The following is a 23415-nucleotide window of genomic DNA, read 5'->3' as shown; positions in this document are numbered from 1 at the left end:
GTACACCAAGAAATACTTATTTCAATATATATCTGTACAGTATTTACATTTTATATTTAAACTCTAACTCGAAACATTTTCCAAGAAAATACAGAAATGAAACTGGTAAGCCACAAGTCTTAATCTGCAGCATTTGGTCTACAACAGACCTGGCTTTTCCAGCAAGCGTATCTACATAGATATGTAACAAATCTTAAAAATAGGCATTGTTTTTATATATGAAGCATTATAAATGCTGCTTGGTTTATAAAGCTTCGGTTTTGTACCCGTTTAAAACTCTTCAAAATGTCAAGTGATTTAGAGCTTACTTTGTCAGAATATTTTATAATGTAAGTCAGTCCAGGGGAGTTTAACTATTATATACAGTTCTCTCCCTAGATTGCACTGGCAACGGGGCAGCAATTTAATGCTAGAAATAATATACTTCCTGCTACGATCTCCTCAGTTACATGTTACTCTAAATAATTATTTCTGCAGGGTATAAGAACTTCAAATACAGCAAACGAACTCTCAAGGCATTTCCTTTGTGCTTACAGGTAGACACCGTCGCCTGGCTGGATAAACAGATTTTCTTGAAGGTGTTATTTCAGCATATAAGAATTGATTAAAAAAAAAAAAAAAAGTGCTTCATGGCTTATTGGTTTTGTAATCTCACAGTTCTCCAGGAACACTTGATTTGCTGCATTTCACCATTACGCTCGTCAGTAGCACTGATTCTGGTTTATCACTATTTGCATTACAAATCTCCTTGTCCAAAGCCTAAACTGATGTATGCACTGCTTGAAAACAAAATTTGAAGTTGCAGAGCAGAAGACTCAAGTCATTAGGTTAGCAGCTGCGTAACCATACTGCTTTCCAAATATAAGATGTAGAGCTTATTGAGTTTCTATGAAGAGTTTAAATGGCTCCCATTAAGCAAAGATGTCCCCACACTGATACTTCCTCTTAAGCAAGGATTCTACCTCCTTTGGCTGAGGCTTGCTCCCTTACATTCGAACATTCATCCAAGTAGCCTGCAATTCCACATTCGTGGGGGAAAGTCTATAGAATAGAAAAGGTTCCTCCAGTCTCTTCCTCTCAGCCTTTTTTTGAAGCATGCAATAAAGCAAAACATTCACAGGCTGACCTTCCATGCAAAACAAGGCAACTTAGTAAGACAGGAACCGCAAAACTGATTGCTCTTTAAAGTTAAAATGAGATTTGAAATAGATCAAGTTAGCAAGTGGTGTTAAGTCTGTAAGTAAGTCTGTTTTTGCCAGTGCAGCACAGTTCCCTATCATGTAGCCAGAGCTGCTTCTGTAGCTCCAAGAAGCAAAACTGCTTTGACAAAATACTGTGTCATGAAAGCATTCGTTGGTGCGGTAGGCACAGCTCAGGTTCAACAAGTTTCTGAAAAAATGAGTACTAACAGAAGCAGCAGCGTCCAAAGAAACACTTTATGTCCCCACTGCAAAATGAGGGGCTTTACCTTGAGTGTTATGCACACTGTCAATAGAAAAGCACCGTAACAGAATCTGCCATGGCAGTTTGTATGTTACTGAAAGACCATCAGAGTGGGACTGCAGAAAGATCTTTCAGAAGTTCCAAAAAGCATGTGGGGGTGGGAGTATAGTTGTGTTAGATAACACAATCTTAGATAAAGATTTTGGTCTTAACGTAAAAGTAAGGGCGTCTACCGATTTCTTCAACTCCAACAACTGAAGCACAAGTCTGAAAAATCGCCTTTAAGAATGCAATGAAAATATTTAACTCTTCTGTATGTTCATAGTTTGTTGTCAAGCAAAGGAATGAATGCTGATGCCTTAACTATCAAGAGCTGTAGCTTACAGAAGGACTACACCTTCCTGGTTTTTTCCCTTTAAAAACGTTAAATGCATGTGAAATTATTTGGGGGTGTTTTCACATGCAAAGCCTAATGCGATGCGTGCAAGCCCTGTCATCTTCTTCCTTTAGTAGTGTCGCATTAAGGGGTGTAGCCGATTGACCGTTACGGGTGCGGTCGGCTTCAGGGTACTGAACTATCACGGCCACGGATCCACCACCAACGCAGCACGCCCTCGCTCTAGTCGCGTTCAAGGAGAACTGTCACGGCCAGGAACAATGCAATTAAGTGCAGTTTATTACGGCAACAGATACACAGGTCCTTTGGATTGCCAGTGATAAATTCACTGTCTGCAAAAGCAAGCTAGCATGCATGAAATGCACAGGTACACGGCCTAGGTATTAAGACGTTAAAAAGCATAAAGACGCTAGAGATTTCTAAGTTTCCGTGGAGACGCCTGGTATAACCAAGCGTTCAGATCTTACCTCGCAGCATCCCAGTGGGCGGGGGGGGGGAGGGTGAGAGGCTCAGCCTGTCGACTGATGTCAGAAGGTATCCTTCGTGACAGTATCTCCCCCAACATTCCCTTTCTCTTAAGCCAATTGATATTATTTTCTATCTTTTAGGTGGAGCTTGAGTGACTCCAGTCATGCGTATCTTGGTTGTGATTGGTAGAAATTACCTCGCTTGCGTTTAAAGGTACAGGCTCCGAGAAATTCAGAGGATGTGCTCAGTGAGGGGTGGTTGCACCTTGGAGGCGGGTAGCTTTTGGGATGGAGGGGTGCTTATAATGCCTAGTCATTTAAGGCAATTACTCCACAAGGAGAAGCAAGGAAGAGAAGGGATAAAAGGGAAAAAACAAGAAGGAGAAAACCAGCTCCAGACTGACCTATAGTAACCTTTTGCTCATTAAGGGTCATTAAGGGTTAACACATTAGAAATCACACCTGTCAAAATGCTAATCCTTGCTAATGTGGGATTCGGTGTGTGTCCCCCTCCTCCTGTACCCCCTCCACCCCGGTGTTCCTCTGTAACGCGCAAGCTCAGTAGAGATAAGTTAGGTGAGCTGTAATAACCAATCAAAAGGAGCCAAAGAGAGAGTTTTCACAAATTTCCTGTGTATGAATGACGGTGATTCGAGTCAGAGGTGTGCTTGCTTTGCGAAAGATAGCCAAGTACCTGACTCTGCAGAGTTCTGTAATTAATTATGTAATTAAAAGACCTTGGTGTGCATTCCAACTCTGGGTGAATAATTGGCGTGGTGCACTGGGCACGAACCTGCGGATAACATCTGTACTCAGTGTGATGCCTACAGACAATCCTTTACTGTTGGGACCTGCATATTTTTCTGTGCGTTCAACACAAACCCTTTGGCACAACTAGTTCCCTACGTAGCTGCCAGTTCACCACTCAGTTGCACTTCTGAAGAGGAAAAGCTATTTCCATCTAATGTAGGAGCACATACTCTAAATGCAAGCTTCACTCAGCTGGTCATTTACTGCAGGACAAGATTTGAAAACTGTTGTGGAGATTCTGTTGGGTTTTCTGCTTACAGAAAAATTAAGTGCTAGATCGCCCTCTACTCCACTTTGTAGTGCTGCGTTTAATGGAGATTCAAAGAATTTCATTTGCTCCTCTGTTTATGGACAATGAGCTGAAGGAACAGGTACAGCACGTTAGCCTGGAATGCCTTCCCTCCCAACCAAAGTAAACTGGAGCTGTAACTAACACAAGCAGAAACAAGGCTTCCACGTTTTCAGCTGAATAAAGTTCCAACAAAATCATCCTCTGGGATTTGAAGCTTACTTCAAATTACATGCCAACAACTCTTTTCCCTGAAAGGTCTTGCCCAGTTCTTACGTCATAGTAAAGTGTGTACCTATAAAATTTACAGTTAACGTCTTCACTTAGTTTGTCCAATTTTTGCATTATCGCTCAGCTGTGTGCTCATTTATAAGTTGATGCATGTATACAAGCTGCTGCTCAAGTCCTACGTCTTGTTTGCAATTCTTTGTTTCCTTGTTGCCAGCCTATTGTAAAGCGGATCCCTGCTGCTACTTGCTCTAGAAGAAAAGGAATCATCGGTTTGGTTACCAAATACCCGCTTCTGGAAACCAGAAGTGTTTTGGTCTCTCTTCCCTTCGAATGACTCCACACCTCTCATCAGATAATGGATTGCTGACCTAGAATCAGAGAACATCCCAAGGTGGAAAGGGCTCACAATAATGAGCGAGTCCAACTCCTGGCTCCACACAGGACCACCCCAAAAGCAGAGCCTATGTCTGAGAGCATTGTTCAAACACTTCTGGACCCCCGTCAGGCTCGGTGCCATGACCATTGCCCTGGGCAGCTGTCCCAGTGCCCGAGCGCCCTCTCAGGGCAGCACCTGAGGCGCACGGGTCTCGGCGGGGCGGCCCGGGAGGGGAGGAGGACGGCGGGGCGAAGCGGCCGCTCCCTCAGAGCCGTCTCCCCGCCGCCTCGCCCGCATGTCGGGGCTTTTTCGTGTCGGGGCTTTTTCGTGTCGCGCCCTCTGGCTCTCGCCGCGGGCGACATGCCGCTCCCCAGCGCGGACAGCTTGCACGTGGGGCCTGCCCGCGGCGGCGGCGGGAGGGAAACCCCAACCGCAAAGCCCTCCCGGCAGGGAGAGCTCGGGGTGAGGGCCGGTCCGGCACCGACAGTAAAGACACGCCGGAGGAAACGCTCTGCTTTTAGCCGTGAGCACCGCGGCCAGGTTGAAAAGGCGTCACGCTGGAGCTCCGAGTTGGGCGGCGTTCCGAGGCCGTTGTGGCAGTTGTGGAGACGGCCTCGGCTGAGGTGGCGGCTGCTGTCGCTGCTGTCCCCTCTGTCCCCGCTGTTGCCGCTGTTCCCGGCGCCTGGAGACCCCCGGCAGCCCCCTGTGACAGGACCTGTGGCCCCGGGGAGCAGGACCTGTGGCCCCCGTGCCCGCCGCCTCGTCGGCCATCCCGGCAGCAATCCTGCCAGCACAGAATAGCTCACTGGCTTTACGTGCGTTTCAGGGTAAAGTGACGATTAACTTCTATTTCCTGGCTTGGGTGCTGCTTTATTCTTTAACGGAGCTTCAGGTTTAAAGGTTAAACTCAGTTCTGTCAAGGTTAAACTCAGTTTCGTGAATGGCATCTTGGACAAAATCTTAAGCTGTGATTGACTCTCTGCTTAACAGAGGCCAAACGTGTACCTACTGAGAAGCAGGTCATAGGTGATAAGCCCTCACAAATTAACTTGCTATCACAAAGTGACGCCCAGAAAAAGTGTATTCAAAAGCTAGCCTCATTATAGAATCACAACAAAGCCATCATGACTGGTGCAGTAGACAGTGAGGTAGAGGGTGAGCCCTGGAAAGACAGAAGTAAAGTAGCAGCGAAATGCAGGTACCTTTGTGCACACGAAGCAGAAAAGCGCAGGCAGTAAAGTAATAGTGCTCCATTACTAGCGTGAGCAACAATTATATATAAATCGCAACCATTATCTATTAGATAATAGGTAATAATTAATAGATAATTGCAAAGCTCCAAAAATGCAATAAATAACTGATTCCCCTCAGAGAATGTCATTTGCATTTTTATATTAAAAAGACTCCAGAGTTGTAATGGATTAAAATCCTACGAAAGTGAAAGAAATGGCATCAGCCACTAGTTCTGCAGAAGCTAAAAGTAATACTGATAGAGTTTTGATGGAAATTTTTCCTTTGTGTGTTTAGTTTGGGGATTCCTTTTAAATCATTCATACCAGCAATTTAGTTCTTAAAGGCCGTTTCTTTGAGATTAAGTGACAGGACTTCTACTACTCTTTTCTTCTTGGAATGCTTCTTGGTATTCTTACGTCAGCCAGAACATTTGTCTCTGCCGCAGATGAGAACAATGACCATAGTTAACAAGCCCAAATCTTCAAAGTCTAAAAAGCCATCTTCAAGGCGGTCTGGCAAATCCAAGAAACCGAGTACTAAAAAACCGATGTCACGCACCGCAAACTGGGGCCGGATACCACCTGCAGAAGATTCAAGCCAAGTCTCTGTGGCCCAAGGATGTGGAGGTGCTATTTATTGTAGATCCTCTGAAAAATCTAAGCCTTTTGCCCAAAGAGATCTAAGTAAGTGTGCGCTTTATCCTGCCTCTGTTTTCTTCAAAACAAAAGTAGAAAGTGCAGTTCTTACTTGTTGCACTGATAGAGAACGGGACTACTGTGAATAAAGACTTCCAAAGCGATTCTCCTAAGGCAACTGAAGTGACTGACGTTACAGAAATTAATTTTGATATATTTACAGTCGACAGAGAAATATGGGGAGCATTTTGTAATGCACAGATTCATCCATATCTTTTCTGTTTTGCAAAGAAAAGTGTTTGATTGTTGCTATTCACAGGTTCCATTATTCACAGGTTTTTGAATGCTAAGATTGCTCAGGAAAAGATCTGATATTTGTAGGGGTACCGTCATTCCTAGTTATTTGTTTTTACATTGTCCTTGCATTTATTACCATATAATTTCAAGTCTAAGTTTGTGGTTGAAGTTATAATAAGGAAAAAAGCATATAATAAGGAAAAAATTAAAATGGTTGACTAAACTTTTTTTTCCCAAAACGTTGTGTTGACCAGCCAATTTGAATATGGCGGTATTAAAGGTGTCTGCAATAAGTTTTTCTGTTTTGGATTGTAGCTAGTTCCTCTAGGTGCTCCCGCAGAATAGTATTTTTACTATGCCTATATATACTTTATATATTTACTATACCTATATATACTTAATACCTTTCTTAGAAACAAACAAACAAAATCTCTTTTTAAATATAACTTTCTTGCAGTTGTTAATGATGGAATTGCTCCGCCACAAAGGATTCTTTTTCCACCTGAGAAGATACGTATGGATTGGCAAGAAACACAAAGTGTTGGAGTTGGCCTGTACAATCTTGGCAACACGTGTTTTCTTAATGCTACTCTACAGTGTTTGACCTACACCCCCCCACTTGCCAATTACATGCTTTCTCTTGAGCACAGCCAGTCATGTGAGTACTTTCTAACAGTATTTTAAATCTGTTGGATAGCTGTGAAGGTGAAAGAACAGCAGTGATTCTGTGAGACAAACTTACTTGCCTGATTTTACCTGTAGAAGCTGGCTTTGAGCATTGTATTAGCAGCGGGCTCGGAATAGCATATGGAGTGCGTTTAATGCACCATGTGTTTTTTTTGTTTGTTTGTTTGTTTGTTTTTTTAAAAGGATCTTTTCTTGCTTCATGGGAATAATGAAGTGCATTGGACAGTAATGCATTTAATGAACATTTGGCATTTGGGCTATTTGGGCTTCCTGCTGCTAGAAAGGCAATAAAATTTAGGATGTTGGCATCATAGGTCTTTAGTCTGCACAGCCGAGGTTCCATAATGCACTACAATAAAGGGTCTGTTTGTTGTTGAACCAATTAAAAAAAAAAAAAAAAAAAAAACCTAGAAAGCAATATGAGCTGTTATGAACACGACTAGATTTTTTTGTGGGACTGAATTAAAATCTAGACTGATTTTGTCCTAAATAAAATGTTGTACTATAAAGTAAATGTTGTACTAAACCTGTATGCTTTTTAGGCTGGTATCTTTGTATCGATACCTAGAAATTTAACTGTTTTCTTCCTGTATATAGAAATCGTTTCAGTTAAGAATCCTGTTGAAAAAAGGAGGGCAGAAGTACTATTACATACATTACTGTAATTTTTCCTTTCTCCCAAAGGACTCGTAGCTCTGTATCATGAAGCTCACCTGACAGCACTGTGCTGAAAATAACCCACATTCTCTTAATGCTGTATCATCAACGTCAAATATTCTTTCCTCATACATTTTGCAACCTGTGGAGTTCACATTCCTGTCAGCCTTTACAAACGTGACTTTGCAGTAGTCTTTTAGATTTCTCATCACAAAATGCACTTGAATACAGGCTTAATGGATATTTTTATTCTATAAAGTTGTGTGAAATGAAATGTTAGGAGGCTGTTGGGACAAGGAGAGTGGATATTGTATCTATAGTTTAAATGTTACTTATATGTTTGTTTGTAGTTATGTCTGTTTCGCTAGACTGGGATGCTTTCTTCTTTCACTCTTCAGGTCGTGAACAAGATTTTTGCATGATGTGCACGATGGAGACTCACATTAACCAGGCCCTGCGTTGCACTGTTGATGCCATCGAGCCTACGCGTGTTATCAATAATCTCAGTCGTAAGTGGCTTCAGATGTGTTTCTTTTTCAGCATCTTGTAATCTTCAAATAATTATTTGATGTGTATAAATGGTTTTAACACTATAAAGAAGAGAGATTTTAGAAACAGGAGAATTACTTCATTTTTAAATGAGGTAAATACTATCATCTTCTTATTTAGGAATAGGACAACATTTCCGTTTTGGCAGTCAAGAAGACGCACACGAGTTCTTGCGCTATACTGTTGATGCTATGCAGGAAGTGTGCTTGAATGGAAGCACCAAGTAAGCATAAACAAATTCACTTTTATACGTTCTCTAGCACCTTTTAGGCCTTTATTTACTATCAAAACTGAAAGTCTAGGTCATCCTTGGTTTTCATAAAACTCTTTGAAGAGTTAACTGTGTGCCTTAAATCTTCTGAGGTCTGATTATAATTTATTTCCAGATTGGACAGATCTTCTCAAGCTACCACCACCATTCATCAAATATTTGGAGGATTTCTAAGATCAAGAGGTACTTTTAAAAATATTCCTGTCCTTAGAACTGATCTGTGTCTTTTGTCGGTAGTAAAGCAGTCTGTAGTTTGTCTGAAGTAGTATCTATCGACAACTTGAATGTGGACAGTTAGTCTCCTTCACGTGTTGTTAAGCATTTATATTTTGCTTCCAGTGAAGTGCTTGAATTGCAAAGCAGTTTCGGATACGTATGAGGCATTTCTTGATATCACTTTGGATGTAAAGGTAGGAGGTTTTGTAAATATAATTCATGATGTTTAAGTACATGTATAACTTTCTAAATTAAACTTGTTTAACTTAAAAAACCAAACCACGTACAATGTTAAAATATAAGAGCTTGGTGGTGGTTAGAAAGTGGATTGGACTTTGTCCTTCTGTGGAACCCCTGTAAATAGTCTCCACGTCTGCATTGGGTTTAAGGGGAAAGAATTTTATTGTTGCACAAAGTATAATACTGTCACACTTCTTTGTTGTTCTACCTCAATATACATCTAATTGTTAGACTGCTGGATTTGTTGCCAGTATTGATGACAAAGCACACTATAGATGTTGTCTGCGTTACTGGAAAATGATTTGTTTCAAAGTAGAATGACTTCCAGGTGAGGTAAACGCTGAGCATGCTCTTTCTGCCTCCTTCTTGACAGTGCTCATAGTAGATCGCTTAAGTATGTATTAGTCAGGTTCTCTTATAAACTCCTAGTGCGTCTCTGGAATTTTGAATTTACAGTGACTTTACGCTCTTCTTTCTCGCTCCTCTAGGCGGTTTCATCTGTTACCAGAGCTCTAGAACTATTTGTGAAACCTGAAGAGCTGGATGGAGAGAATTGCTATAAATGTAGCGAGTAAGATCATTACTAATTATGTCTTAATACTAGATATTAGTTTTATATATTACATGACTTAGAGCGTAAGTTATCCTTTAACTTCATTTAGAAATAAGGAGACGCAGCTTTGTTGTTGTTGTTGTTGTTGCTTCATTTCGTAGTAGTGGTGAGCTGAAGCAAGGAGCTATGGAGAATGATTTGGAGTGGAAGGCAGCAGCAGGTTCCTGCAGGTCCCAGCGTTCACTGTGAAACAAAGTTAGATTGAGTGTCAGGGAATGTGAGCTGGCTCCGTGGTAATGAATGTTAGCAGCCTGTGCTGGCTCACTAAACAGCGTCTTGCACAGCTCTTGAACTGTGAAACCTGTCGATGTGGACTAATGCCTGAAATGAGCTCCCTTAAGCCTAACCCGTGCACAGGGAAAGCCTATTGAGTTCAGGCGCTCTCTGTGCTGATCAATATGTAAGATGTTTCTACGTATGTGAGAAACAATTGAACATTTGCATAAGATGGTTTGGCAAAACAAGCTGTTAGTCAAACATCCCCTCAGAAAAGCACAGAGTGCCCGGCTCAGTTCTGTAGGATTCATGCCTGACCCCTCTAAATGAAAAATGCAGTATCCACTTCTTGTTGTCGGATACTAAGGAAATTAGGGTGTCGAATCAAGAGCGTCCAATAGGTTATTAAAGCAATTTAATCCCAGGTTCGTCTTGGCCTGCGGATCCTAGAAAGCAACATGCAGCGTATTCAGGATTCTCATAACTGATGTCTGAGGAAGAGAAAGAACTGTAATAGCACCTCACATCTGAATTGCATGGTCTTTCCTTAATGTGCTCTTTGAGGTGTGATCGGTTCAGTCACACTTAAAGCCAGAATTTTCTGTCTTTTTGTGAGCTTAAAAGGAAAGGCCTTGCACATGTACAGTACTTTTTCCATTGCTGATAACTGTTATTAGTCTTATATATAACTCATTTTTAATATTTTTTGTTTATATTTTATAACTCCCTGGTAATACGCTTTCATGAGAGATTCCTGTTCCCGCTGTGCTCTGAGTTGTTGGTAAAACTTACCTTCTTCTCTGTATTAACAAACGTGACATGCAGTGCATGGGTTTATGAAAAGAAAAAACCAAACATATGATGCAAGTAAATATCATTCAAATAGCATAAGCATGCGTGAGACATTAAAAGGAGTTTGTTTTGGGGGCGAAAAAGAAGATGCTTTCAAACATTTGTCTCTGCTTGTTTTTAAGGTGTAAAAAGATGGTTCCTGCATCCAAGAGATTTACCGTACACCGTTCTTCCAACGTTCTCACAATATCACTGAAAAGATTTGCAGATTTCACAGGTGGAAAGATCAACAAGGTATATTAAGAATATACCTTAAGAATATAGAGAAATGGTCTGCTTTTATTTTCATTTTCTCTTTTTTTCACTTTTCTCTTAATATCAGTAAAGTTCCTGCTTGACAAGAAGCATAAACTTTCCTCTGAGAAGGCTAATTCATCAGGAAACAGTTGTCTGCAACTTCTAGTATTAAACGTTGCTTATGGGAAGACTTATTTTTAGTGAATCAAGAGATATATTCATATAATTCCAGTCTCTGTTTTTTGGAAGTGTTTTTCTCTGGCTAGTCTGCGAAGTACTCTGATATAATTTTTCTATCTTCTTGGTCTCTCTTTAGGAGGTAAAATATCCTGAATATTTGGACCTCCGAGCCTACATGTCTCAATCAAGTGGAGAACCACTCCTCTATGCCTTATATGCGGTGCTGGTGCATCATGGAATCAACTGTCGCACAGGACACTATGTATGCTACATGAAGGTAGAAGTCAACATCATTTCTAACAGGGTAAAAGGTTGTGCTGGCAAACCAGTTAAAGTGTTACTAGTAGTACTGTTTCTAGGCAAAAAGATTTTCTGAAATAATCCCAAACTTGAAAATGGGATCTTGTATAAAATCTTAAGCTGTGATTGACTCTCTGCTTAAGAGAGGCCAAACGTGTACCTACTGAGAAGCTAGGTGATAAGTGTTTTTGTACACTTATAAGTGGTCATTTTGTAAAGAGACTGCTGAAAAATCTGAACACTGCTGCTGCAGAACTCTGAATGGGGGGCTAGCAACTGTTTTAACTGATCTGGAATCTTGAGTTTACTTTTCAGTGGACAGGAGGAGAGTCTCTCAAGGCAAACAGAAATAACACCCGATACTCATGTCAACATAAATTTATGCTCAGAGTGTAGGTGTAGGAACAGCGTCGGTATGTATATGGAACATCGGGAGAGGAAACTATATCGGTATTTACAGCTTTTCTACTTCCTTGTCAGAGAGACGTTATCTCCAAATTAGAAATTGATGTATTTTGAATAAGGGCTGGTGGATCGGATTTATTCTTACTAGTGTTAATATTTGCTCTTGAATAGTACTTAATATCTGGTAACGCATCAATCAATCGTCAAAAATAAACTTAAAAATGTGTAAGGCTTATCTCGTTGGTCGATACAAAGACCAAGGTCTTTTCTCTTTTCTCTTTTTTTTTTTTTTCCCAGTATTGTTTTTCTGTTTTCCTTCTCACTGCAGTCTTGATTTTGTTTCTTGTCCCTTAAGTATGTTTTCAATGTGTTGTTGAAACATTTTCCCTTTCAATCCGAAAAAAGGAGCTGTCACTGGTGTCTGCAAGTTGAAGACTGGAGCTTATCCGAAAATCACTGAGCCCAAGAGCTGTCACCTTAGTCTTCCAATAGGACGGGGATGTCTTCATTTCTCAGTTAAATGCATTTTTCAGGTTTGTGTATTATTTTCTCAGGAACGGAAAGTGTGCGCACAATTTGCCAGTTGTGGGACTAGGAGTTCTCTTATTTCCTGTGCTTTGTTTAACCTGTCTTAAGTTTAATGGATAGCAATCAAGGTGTACTAGAAATCTGAAAACACTTTATGCTTTGTTCTCTCAGTCATTTTGGTATAACAAACTAGCTTATGGTTTAAACCCTCCATTAGGTTAGCATTTTCCCTAAACGTAACAAGTCCCTGTGTGCTACAGGAAGACAGTAACAAAAAATTAAGTATAGATATTCATCCTGTCATTATTCAGCTTCTGCCTATGGACACACAATTACGCTTATTTAAAGCGGTATCCTCTTGAAACCTAATCAGCATGTTAGAAAGGACTTAGTTATCGGCTTTTGTCCTGGAGGGCTGAGGTTTGGTCTGTTTTGTTTTACATTCAGCATTTCCTTTTCTAGCTTCCATTCCCCTGTTGTTTTGCATGAGGAAAACATGCAGCTTTACAAAGTAGAACGGAAAGAGATGCTTTTCAGTCTAACTTTTCAGTTTTTTGTAGGAGTTTTAAATGTGGTGGGTGCAAAACAGCATAAGTACTGCTGCCAAAGTTATATTCAAACAAGTATTTCTTGGAGAAGCAGAAGAAGCCCAGGGAGAAATAAATTTACAAACATGCTCTTCATGCTCTCCTTTCCCAAGATTTCTCTGAGATATATCCCATAGTCTGTGGGTTTTGAGGTATGTGGTTCCCAGGAGTGAAAAGGAGGGCCAAACAGCTCTCCTCTTGGATCTCAACGTGCCAGGGCTTTAGTGTACTGCCACTTATGGCTCCGCTTTTCACCTGGAAAAAGCGACCTCATGCTGTAAACTGAGGAGCCCTGCAATTGTTCTACTTGTTGTTCACTTGTGGTCACTTTGAAAAATACCAGCTAAATTACTGGCAAGACTGCACCCGTTCTTAAAAACAAACAACCCCCCCAAATCATCTGTTTTCCTCTTACAGGTAATTGAAGTAATCCCCAAAGAAGACAGTTCACTATCCATAGGCAAGTTTTATTTTTAAACATTTTCTACATTTTATACCTAGCCACAACTTAACAACCAGTTAACAGTTGGTGACAATCCTGTTCAGTGTTGAAAATGTCATTCTGGCATAGGAAACAAAGGACTTCATCTTCTTGCTTTACAGCTGAATGTCTTCTACATAATGTTTGGAGAAGTGAAATCTTGCAAGAGGTTTTCAAAAATTCTGCCCGGTTTGGATGATGAAGTAAATTGCCATAGTCAGTAGATTCTGGCACTGACAAGTTCCTTCAAGCTAAAGAGGGAGTGCGATTGTTGCAAAGCATGTCTGTATTTTGAGACAGGGACGACCACAAGTTTTAATCTTAAAATACGACATGGAGGGGAGGCTGGTTGTTCACACATTCTTGCAAACATTAATACAATCTGTCCCATTATCAAGAACAAAATTAGGGACTGAACGGAGGTCTTTCAAATACCAGTGTTGCAAAAATAGACTTTTTATGCTACTAATGTCAAAAGAATCCTGATTGTACTAAACTGTAAGTGTCTCTTCTAGCTGATAAATCAGGAACAGCACAGAAGAAAATGCGTCTGCTCTAATGCTCTTTGGGCTTCGGTGAATTCTCTGGCCAGCAGATGGCGAACTCGCTTTTTCTAAACCAGTCAAAAGTATAGGGAGAAAGTAAATGTCTTGCACACATTACACAAGTCCAGGCATTGGGATCACTGGGCTACATGAGTGAAAGAGATGCACCCCAACAGTACCCCACTTAGATACGCTGCTTGAAACATAAGCAGGATAGGAGGGCTGTGCAAAGCAATTTTGGTAAATTGAGAAATTCATGTATTTCATCAAGCCTGAAGATACTAATTAATTTCATGTGGGGGAAGGTCAGTCTTTCAAAGAAAAGAAAAAACGTCTCTTAAGCAGGATTTTCTGAATGGTGGAATCTAATCTGAAAAAAGGCTACTTCAGCAGGTTATTTATTTATTTATTTATTTTTAACTGTATTGAACCTCTCAAGTAAGCTAGGAGCAGACTAGGAACAACTGAGGACTTGTTAGAGTGTGCCTTTTCACCTGGACTCATGTTACTTTGAATAAATTAACAAGGATAGCTAGTGATAATTTGTGATTTAAGGAAATTCCAGATACGTGAGAGAAAGAGCAGCGTTAAAGCAGTTAAATTCCTGCTCTCTCTAATAAGTGCTCTCTCTAGCCAGTTTCTGAACGCTTCTGTTCTGTGGCTAGGATTTGGTCTGCTTGACCACAAGATCACTAGTAAAACAAGGATGCCGTCCAGTCAAACCTTCAAATGAATGTAACTTACCTAAGGTCTACCGTTTGCTATCAAAGCAGGTAGCTTTGTCCTAATATTCTGTACAGTTGACCAATTTTAGCACGGAACTGAAATGCAGTCAGTTTAATGGGAGGGCTTTGGAAGCTGCCTTCAACAGTCAGTTCAGCCCTGTAGTCAGAGAGCAGATCAAGCCATGTGCAGGGTTGTGACTTCTCTCTTTAGAAAGAAAACCACTGAGCCAGACAGTTCCATGTTGAGTATCACAACAGGGAATGACATTTCTTCCCTTTGTCTTTCAGATGCAGAGCTTACTGATGGAAGCCTTCAATACTCAGACTAAACCTACCATCAAAACGGACGACCTTTTTACCATCCAAACCAACCATTTTTCCATCAAACCCAACAACTTGGGTTTTGAAACGAAACTGGTAAGCCACAAGTCCTTATTGAATCTATTTTTCAGTGAAAGGGTTTTCTCTGTAACCTGATCATTTAAACTGTTGTGCTTAAAAGAAGGTCACTTGCAAGAGCGGTTATAATCCATGCTAATCCATGCTCCGTGCTGTTCCTTACAGTCAGCACACCAGGTTCCCCCAGTGCGGTAACATGTAAGGGTGGAAGCCTAGGGAACACTCAGGTAATGCTGCTATAGCATACCCTGAAAGCCTCCTCAATGCTCTACAGTTTCTTTAAAATGTGAATGTTAGTTTAATTTTCCTAGTCACTTTAAGCAATTACTCCACAAGACCTTATTGTTCTCCACAACTCCCTCTTAGAGGTTGTAGCAGCGTGGGGGTTGGTCTTTCTCCCAAGCAGCAAGCAACAGGAGAAGAGGAATTGGCCTCAAGTTTCACCCAGGAAGGCATGGGGTGGATATGAGGAAAAAATTCTTCCCTGAAAGGATTGTGAGTCCTTGGAAGAGGCTGCCCAGGGAAGGAGTTGAATCACCGTCCCTGCAGCTCTGCAAAAGACGTGTAGATGTGGTGCTTGGGGACGTGGTTTAGTGGTAGACTTGGCAGGGCTGGGTTAGCGCTTGGACTTGATGACCTCAGAGCTCTTTTCCAGCCTAAAGGATTTGACAATTCTATGGTAATAAGCACAAGTGCTGAGACACAGAGCTGACCAAGCAAACATAGAGACAAGGACAAGACATGAACCATGAGGATTCTTAACAGAAGAGTAGAGAAAGCAGCTAGAAATAGAAGATCTTTTTAGAAGAGAACTTTCCAAGCTAGAGAAAGAGGAAAGCATATGTGTGTAACTTCAAACTTGAACAAGAAAGGAAAAGCATGCTAAACACTGACAAGAAAAACACAAAGAAATATAAACACCAACACTTCAGACTAAAACTTCAAGAATGATTTGGCATTTGTTATCTTGTTGAGGTTTACGGAAGTTGCCAGAAATATTTTTTTTCTGGGGGTGAATCTGATAAATTATCTTAAATTTAACTGTCACTGACAAACCTGTGAGTCCGAGGAAATAGATACTGAGTGGTGTCCCAGTAGGCAGGAGGGCAGCGGTGGCTGTGTCACCCAGGTGTCACAATGGGCAGCGGTGGCTGTGTCATCCAGGCGTCACAGTGGGGCCGTGACATGGCAGCCCAGTCAGGATAAAAGGCCCCTGGTTGCAGGCAGGCCCCAGTCGGGATGGAAGCCCCTGGCAGCAGGCAGCAGAGGGCAGAGCAGGGCAGGACAGGGAGGTGAGTGCGCGATGGAGCAGGGGCTGAAGTGCAGTGCGAGCCTGAATGGTCCAGGAACCAATGTGGGGAGGAGATGCTTGTGTGCTCATCCCAGTGCAGAGATGATGCCTGGGTGCCTGAGAAGGTGCCCGCGGGACTCAGGAGCTGCTTTCTTGCTCGATGGAAGTTCTTGGCTATGGCAAGAAGAATCTGGGTGCTCCCCAGGCTTCTTAGCTGCTGTGTCCAGATACTCCCTGGGTGTGCAGGGAGATGCTTGGTTTCTCCAAGAAGACAGCTGGGTGATGCAGAGATTTTTTTGGATGTCTCAGGAAGATGGATTGGTGATCCTGGCTGTTTCTTGGTGGCTCCAGAGAAATGCTTGAGTGCTATTTGGGGATGCTTGTGTACCCTAGGAGATGTGGTTGTGTGCCCAAGGGAGAGGCTAGTTTGATCCAGGGTAAAGCTGTGTTTCTCCAGGGAGGATTTTGGGTGCTCCAGGGAGATGGTTGGGTGCTTTTTGTGTGATGCTTGGCTCCAGGGAGATGCTGGAGTGCTGTGGGGAGATGCTTAGTTCCTGCTCTTTGGTATCTGTGTCCCCTGGGGGGGTGCGTGCATGAGCACGGGGACATACTTGAATGACCCTGGTAGGTACTTGTGCAGCCCTCAGAAGCTCTTGGGTGCCAAGGGAGGTGCTTCCCATGTCCAGTGGGATGTTTGTGTGCCCCAGGTGGTGTTTTGGTGCCCTGGGGAGATGCTTGGGTTCTCCAGTCAGATGTAGGACTGTGGTGGGAAGGTTCCTGTGTGAGGTGCAATGAGGTGCTTGGGTATTGCAGGGAGGTGCTTCTGTGCTGCAGGGAGATGCTTGGGTGCCTGGGGCAGAGCTTTGTGTGATTAGGGGATAGATTTTTGTGCTCTAAGGTGCAGCCAAACATTCCCCAGACCATTCCCCATCTTGGGAGCACCCAAGCATCTCCCCAGAGCACCCAACCATATTGTACTAGGAGTACCCAAGCAGCTCCCCAGAGTACACGAGCATGTCCAAGGAGCATTCAGGCACCTCCCTAGAGAAGACATGAACCTCCCTAGGGAAAGAACCAGTCTCCCTTGGGAATACAAGCATCTTCCTGGAGCACTCTCCACGACACCCAAGCCTCTCGCCAAGGAACATAAGCACCTCTTGAAATCACCGAGATTTTCCCCAGGGCACACAAGCCTTGTGTTGGAGTAGACAAGCATCTCCCCAGGACACCTAAGCACTACATTCTACCTGTGAGGCATCATCCAAGAGCATTCCAGCACCTTCCAGGAGATCCCAACATCACCCTGAGCTCACAAGGTTCTGCCGGGCTCAGCCAGGCATCTCTCTGGAGCACCCAAGCATCATTGTAGGGCATCCAAACATGACCCTTTTAAGGACCCAAGCATTTTGGGTAGACCTGTGCGGTGCCAGGGGTTGGACTTGATCATCCTTATGGGTCCCTTCCAACTCGGGCTATTCTATGATTCTACGATTCCCCAGCAGCAGCAAAGCATTTCCCCAGGAACACGGCTATTTCCCTGAGGCACACAAGCATAACCCCCCGAGAACGCAAGCATCTTCCTGGAGAACCCACGCATCTCCCCACAGCACTCAGGCACCCCACTGCAGCATTATTGAAACATCTCCCCAGGGAACCCAAGCACATCCCAAGGTACTTTGACATCCGTCCAGAGCTCCCAAGCAAGTTCTTTCAGCATCTCGGTCGTTCAAAAAGCACCTCTGTGAAGCATGCAGAGACCTCTGTGGAGTACCCTAACTTGTCCCTGGGGTAGGAGAGGTAGATACCCAGGATCCCCAAGCATCACTCTGGTACACCCATCACATCCTTGGTACGCAAAAGCACCTCCCCGTGCTGCACAAGCAATTTGCTGAGGCAGCCAAAGATCTCCCCAGAGCACCCAGTCACCTGCGTGGGATATTCAAAAAGCAAAGCGCGGACAGAAAAGCAAAGCAAAAAAGGTCCAAAAATAAAACAAAGCAATGCAATGAATATGTACCTATAAAAAAAAAAAAAAAAAAAGGACAAAAAAACCCAAGGAAAGCAGGGCCAGGAAAAGCAAAGTAAAGCATGTCCAGGAAAGGCAAAGCAGTGCAAGGCAGAGCAAAGAAAAGCAGAGCAGAGAAAGTAAAGCAAAGCCATGGCAGGAATACAAAGCAAAGCAAACCAAAGGAAAGCACGGCCTGAAAAAGCATGGTCAGGAAAGGCAACGCAGAGCAAGGCAAAGCGAAGCAGTGCAAAGCGAAGCAGTGTAAACTTGTACAAGGAAAGTCCCAGCAGTGCCAGGAAACGTATAGCAAAGTAAAGAAAGCAGTTTGAGGCAAGGCAAAGCAGAGCAGAGACAGTAAAACCAAGAGGTGCCAGGAATAGGAAGCGAAGCAAAGCACGACAAAAGAAAGTGTGGCCTGAAAAAGCAAAAGAAAACATGGCCAGTGGAGGCAAAGCAGAGCAAGGCAAAGCAAAGCAAAGCAAAGTAGCACGAGGAAAAGCAAAGCATTGCCAGGAAAGACAAAGCAAACAAAGCAAAGCAAAGCAATCTGAGGCAAAGCAAAGCAAAGCAGGGGCAGGAACAGCAGAGGAAAGCAGAGAAGGAAAACCAAAAGTGTGCCCGGAAGAGCAGAGCAGAGCAAAGCAAAGCAGAGCAAGGAAAAAGAAAGAGAAGCGAAGCAAATGTAAGGAGCTGGCGGCCAGCCCTCCTGCCGGTTCCCAGTGTCTGCGGGGCAAAGACCGCAGGGCCCTCATGCCGGGTAGAGCTGGCGGCCAGACTCGGACGGTGGCTATACCCTGCTCGCCCGCTCCCCGGCCTCCTTGACACCTCATAGTCCGCCGTGACAGCGGGCAAGAACCATGTCTTGCTTTACCTGGGTTTATATTTACTTATTTATTGATTAATTGATTAATTTATTGTTGCCTTTCTTCCACTGTACTTATCGTCGTTGAAAACCTCACCCAACACCGTCCCCGGAAGGGTAACTGTGGGGACCGCCTAGCGGCAGGCCACACGGCTGGGGCCACAGAACTGACAATGTCGGGTGGCCGGGCCTGCTGCCCCCACCCTCGAGTTGCGAGGGGACAGTGTCCGGGCTGCGGGGAGGCCCAGCTGTGTGTCTGAGGGTTTATGCGTTCCGAAATATACCGATAGCCTCATCGGCAAAATCGTCGGGACAGTCTGCAAAGGAAGCCTAGCGCAGCACAGGAGAGCAGAGAAATGAAGAGGAAAGCAGAGCAAGGCAAAGCAAAGCAGTGCAAACTGGTACAAGGAAAGTCCCAGCAGTGCCAGGAAACGTAGAGCAGAGTAAAGAAAGCAGTTTGAGGCGAGGCAAAGCACAGCAGGAGTAGGAAAAGCAAAGCACAGCAGAGAAGGTAAAGCAAAGCTGTGGCAGGAAAACAAAGCGAAGCAAGACAAAGGAAAGCGTGGCCTGAAAAAGCAAAAGAAAACATGGCCAGTGGAGGCAAAGCAGTGCAAGGCAAAGCAAAGCAGTGCAAACTTGTACAAGGAAAGTCCCAGCAGGGCCAGGAAACGTAGAGCAAAGTAACGAAAGCAGTTTGAGGCAAGGCAAAGCACAGCAGGGGTAGGACAAGCAGAGCAGAGAAAGTAAAACCAAGAGGTGCCAGGAATACAAAGCGAAGCAAGACAAAGGAAAGCGTGGCCTGAAAAAGCATGGCCAGGAAAGGCAACGCAGAGCAAGGCAAAGCGAAGCAGTGCAAACTTGTACAAGGAAAGTCCCAGCAGTGCCAGGAAACGTAGAGCAAAGTAAAGAAAGCAGTTTGAGGAGGCAAGACAAAGCACAGCAGGGGTAGGAAAAGCAAAGCAGAGCAGAGAAGGTAAAGCAAAGCCGTGGCAAGTATACGAAGCAAAGGAAAACAAAGGAAAGCGTGGCCTGAAAAAGCATGGCCAGGAAAAGCAAAGCGCGGCGAGGAAAACCAAAGCCAAAAGGTCCAAAAACAAAACAAAGCAATGCAATGAATATGTATCTAAAGTAAAAAAAATAAAATAAAATAAAAGGCAAAAAAAACCAACAAGCAAAGCAGGGCCAGGAAAAGCAAAGTAAAGCGTGTCCAGGAAAGGCAAAGCAGTGCAAGGCAGAGCAAAGCAAAGGAAAGTAGCACAAGGAAAAGCAAAGCAGTGCCAGGAAATGTAGAGCAAAAGAAAGAAAGCAGTTTGAGGAGGCAAGGCAAAGCACAGCAGGGGTAGGAAAAGAAAGCAACGTAGAGAAGGAAAAGCAAAGCAGTGCCAGGAATACAAAGCAAAGCAAAACAAAGGAAAGCATGGCCTGAAAAAGCATGGCCCGGAAAGGCAACGCAGAGCAAGGCAAAGCGAAGCAGTGCAAACTCGTACAAGGAAAGTCCCAGCAGGGCCAGGAAACGTAGAGCAAAGTAAAGAAAGCAGTTTGAGGTGAGACAAAGCACAGCAGGGGTAGGAAAAGCAAAGCAGAGCAGAGAAGGTAAAGCAAAGCCGTGGCAGGAATACGAAGCAAAGGAAAACAAAGGAAAGCATGGCCTGAAAAAGCATGGCCAGGAAAGGCAAAGCAGAGCAAGGCAAAGCAAAGCAGTGCAAACTCGTACAAGGAAAGTCCCAGCAGGGCCAGGAAACGTAGAGCAAAGTAACGAAAGCAGTTTGAGGCGAGGCAAAGCAGAGCAGAGAAAGTAGAACCAAGAGGTGCCAGGAATACAAAGCGAAGCGAAGCAAGACAAAGGAAAGCATGGCCTGAAAAAGCATGGCCAGGAAAAGCAAAGCGCGGCCAGGAAGACCAAAGCAAAAAGGTCCAAAAATAAAACAAAGCAATGCAATGAAAATGTATCTATATTAAAATAAAACAAACAAACAAACAAACAAACAAAACAAAAAAACGCAAAAAAAAAAACCAAGCAAAGCAGGGCCAGGAAAAGCAAAGAAAAGCGTGTCCAGGAAAGGCAAAGCGGTGCAAGGCAGAGCAAAGCAAAGGAAAGTAGCACAAGGAAAAACAAAGCAGGGCCAGGAAATGTAGAGCAAAAGAAAGAAAGCAGTTTGAGGAGGCAAAGCAAAGCACAGCAGAGGTAGGAAAAACAGAGCAGAGCAGAGAAAGTAAAACCAAGAGGTGCCTGGAATAAAAAGCAAAGCAAAACAAAGGAAAGCGTGGCCGGAAAAAGCACGGCCAGGAAAGGCAAAGCAGAGCAAGGCAAAGCAAAGCAGTGCAAACTCGTACAAGGAAAGTCCCAGCAGGGCCAGGAAAGGTAGAGCAAAGTAACGAAAGCAGTTGGAGGCAAGGCAAAGCAGAGCAGAGAAAGTAAAACCTAGAGGTGCCAGGAATACAAAGCGAAGCGAAGCAAGACAAAGGAAAGCATGGCCTGAAAAAGCAAAAGAAAACATGGCCAGTGGAGGCAAAGCAGAGCAAGGCAAAGCAAAGCAGTGCAAACTCGTACAAGGAAAGTCCCAGCAGTGCCAGGAAACGTAGAGCAAAGTAAAGAAAGCAGTTTGAGGCAAGGCAAAGCACAGCAGGGGCAGGAAAAGCAAAGCAGAGCAGAGAAGGTAAAACCAAGAGGTGCCAAGAATACGAAGCAAAAAAAAGACCAAGCAAAGCAGGGCCAGGAAAAGCAAAGTAAAGCGTGTCCAGGAAAGGCAAAGCAGTGCAAGGCAGAGCAAAGCAAAGGAAAGTAGCACAAGGAAAAGCAAAGCAGTACCAGGAAATGTAGAGCAAAAGAAAGAAAGCAGTTAGAGGAGGCAAGGCAAAGCACAGCAGGCGTAGGAAAAGCAAAGCAGAGCAGAGAAGGTAAAGCAAAGCCGTGGCAGGAATACAAAGCGAAGCAAAACAAAGGAAAGCGTGGCCTGAAAAAGCATGGCCCGGAAAGGCAACCCAGAGCAAGGCAAAGCAAAGCAGTGCAAACTGGTACAAGGAAAGTCTCAGCAGTGCCAGGAAACGTAGAGCAAAGTAAAGAAAGCAGTTTGAGGCGAGGCAAAGCACAGCAGGGGTAGGAAAAGCAAAGCAGAGCAGAGAAGGTAAAGCAAAGCCGTGGCAGGAATACAAAGCAAAGCAAAACAAAGGAAAGCGTGGCCTGAAAAACAAAAGAAAACATGGCCAGTGGAGGCAAAGCAGAGCAAGACAAAGCAAAGCAAAGCAAAGTGAAGTAGCACGAGGAAAAGCAAAGCATTGCCAGGAAAGACAAAGCAAACAAAGCAAAGCAAAGCAATCTGAGGCAAAGCACAGCAGGGGCAGGAACAGCAGAGGAAAGTAGAGAAGGAAAACCAAAAGTGTGCCCGGAAGAGCAGAGCAGAGCAAAGCAAAGCAGAGCAAGGAAAAAGAAAGAGAAGCGAAGCAAATGTAAGGAGCTGGCGGCCAGCCCTCCTGCCGGTTCCCAGTTTCTGCGGGGCAAAGACCGCAAGGCCCTCATGCTGGGTAGAGCTGGCGGCCAGACTCGGACGGTGGCTGTACCCTGCTCGCCCGCTCCCCGGCCTCCCTGACACCTCATAGTCCGCCGTGACAGCGGGCAAGAACCATGTCTTGCTTTACCTGGTTTTATCTTTATTTATTTATTTATTTATTTATTTATTTATTTATTGTTGGCTTCCATCCAATGTAGTTGTGGGAAGCATGTAGTTACTTACCGTCGTTGAAAACCTCACCCAACGCCGTCCCCAGACGAATAGCAGTGGGGCCCGCCTAGCGGCAGGCCACACGGCTGGGGCCACAGAACTGACCATGTCGGGTGGCCGGGCCTGCTGCCCCCACCCTCGAGTTGCGAGGGGACAGTGTCCGGGCTGCGGGGAGGCCCAGCTGTGTGTCTGAGGGTTTATGCGTTCCGAAATATACCGATAGCCTCATCGGCAAAATCGTCGGGACGGTCTGCAAAGGAAGCCTAGCGCAGCACAGGAGAGCAGAGAAATGAAGAGGAAAGCAGAGCAAGGCAAAGCAAAGCAGTGCAAACTTGTACAAGGAAAGTCCCAGCAGTGCCAGGAAACGTAGAGCAAAGTAAAGAAAGCAGTTGGAGGCAAGGCAAAGCAGAGCAGAGAAAGTAAAGCCTAGAGGTGCCAGGAATACAAAGCGAAGCAAAGCAAGACAAAGGAAAGCGTGGCCTGAAAAAGCAAAAGAAAACATGGCCAGTGGAGGCAAAGCAGTGCAAGGCAAAGCAAAGCAGTGCAAACTTGTACAAGCAAAGTCCCAGCAGGGCCAGGAAACGTAGAGCAAAGTAAAGAAAGCAGTTTGAGGCAAGGCAAAGCACAGCAGGGGTAGGAAAAGCAGAGCAGAGAAAGTAAAACCAAGAG

The 23415-nt window shown here is 44.0% G+C and overlaps 1 protein-coding gene across 1 annotated transcript; it reads left to right on the top strand.

Annotated features, from left to right (window-relative positions):
* Positions 1-2333: 2333 nt before the first annotated feature.
* On the top strand, positions 2334-12792 carry LOC310891066 (ubiquitin carboxyl-terminal hydrolase 42-like). Its single transcript, XM_083853360.1, has 10 exons — positions 2334-4840; positions 5692-5929; positions 6636-6836; positions 7921-8031; positions 8192-8294; positions 8458-8525; positions 8682-8752; positions 9287-9369; positions 10602-10713; positions 11033-12792. Exons 2-10 carry the CDS (start codon positions 5692-5694, stop codon positions 11270-11272), a joined length of 1227 nt encoding a protein of 408 aa, XP_083709486.1. The 5' UTR covers positions 2334-4840; the 3' UTR covers positions 11273-12792.
* Positions 12793-23415: the final 10623 nt, after the last annotated feature.

This window comes from Anser anser (assembly GCF_964211835.1).
Source record: "Anser anser genome assembly, contig: HAP1_SCAFFOLD_46, whole genome shotgun sequence".
Classification (NCBI taxonomy): Eukaryota; Metazoa; Chordata; class Aves; order Anseriformes; family Anatidae; genus Anser; species Anser anser.
This window is presented reverse-complemented; position numbering and strand designations above follow the sequence as displayed.

What these genes read in the sequence shown, in the direction of transcription:
- LOC310891066 (XM_083853360.1), top strand. Translation starts at nt 5,692, where the DNA reads ATGAGAACAATGACCATAGTTAACAAGCCCAAATCTTCAAAGTCTAAA. An exon ending in TCTTGAGCACAGCCAGTCAT is followed by an intron (nt 6,837 to 7,920) that starts GTGAGTACTTTC and finishes TTCACTCTTCAG; the next exon opens with GTCGTGAACAAGATTTTTGC. An exon ending in AGGATTTCTAAGATCAAGAG is followed by an intron (nt 8,526 to 8,681) that starts GTACTTTTAAAA and finishes TTTTGCTTCCAG; the next exon opens with TGAAGTGCTTGAATTGCAAA.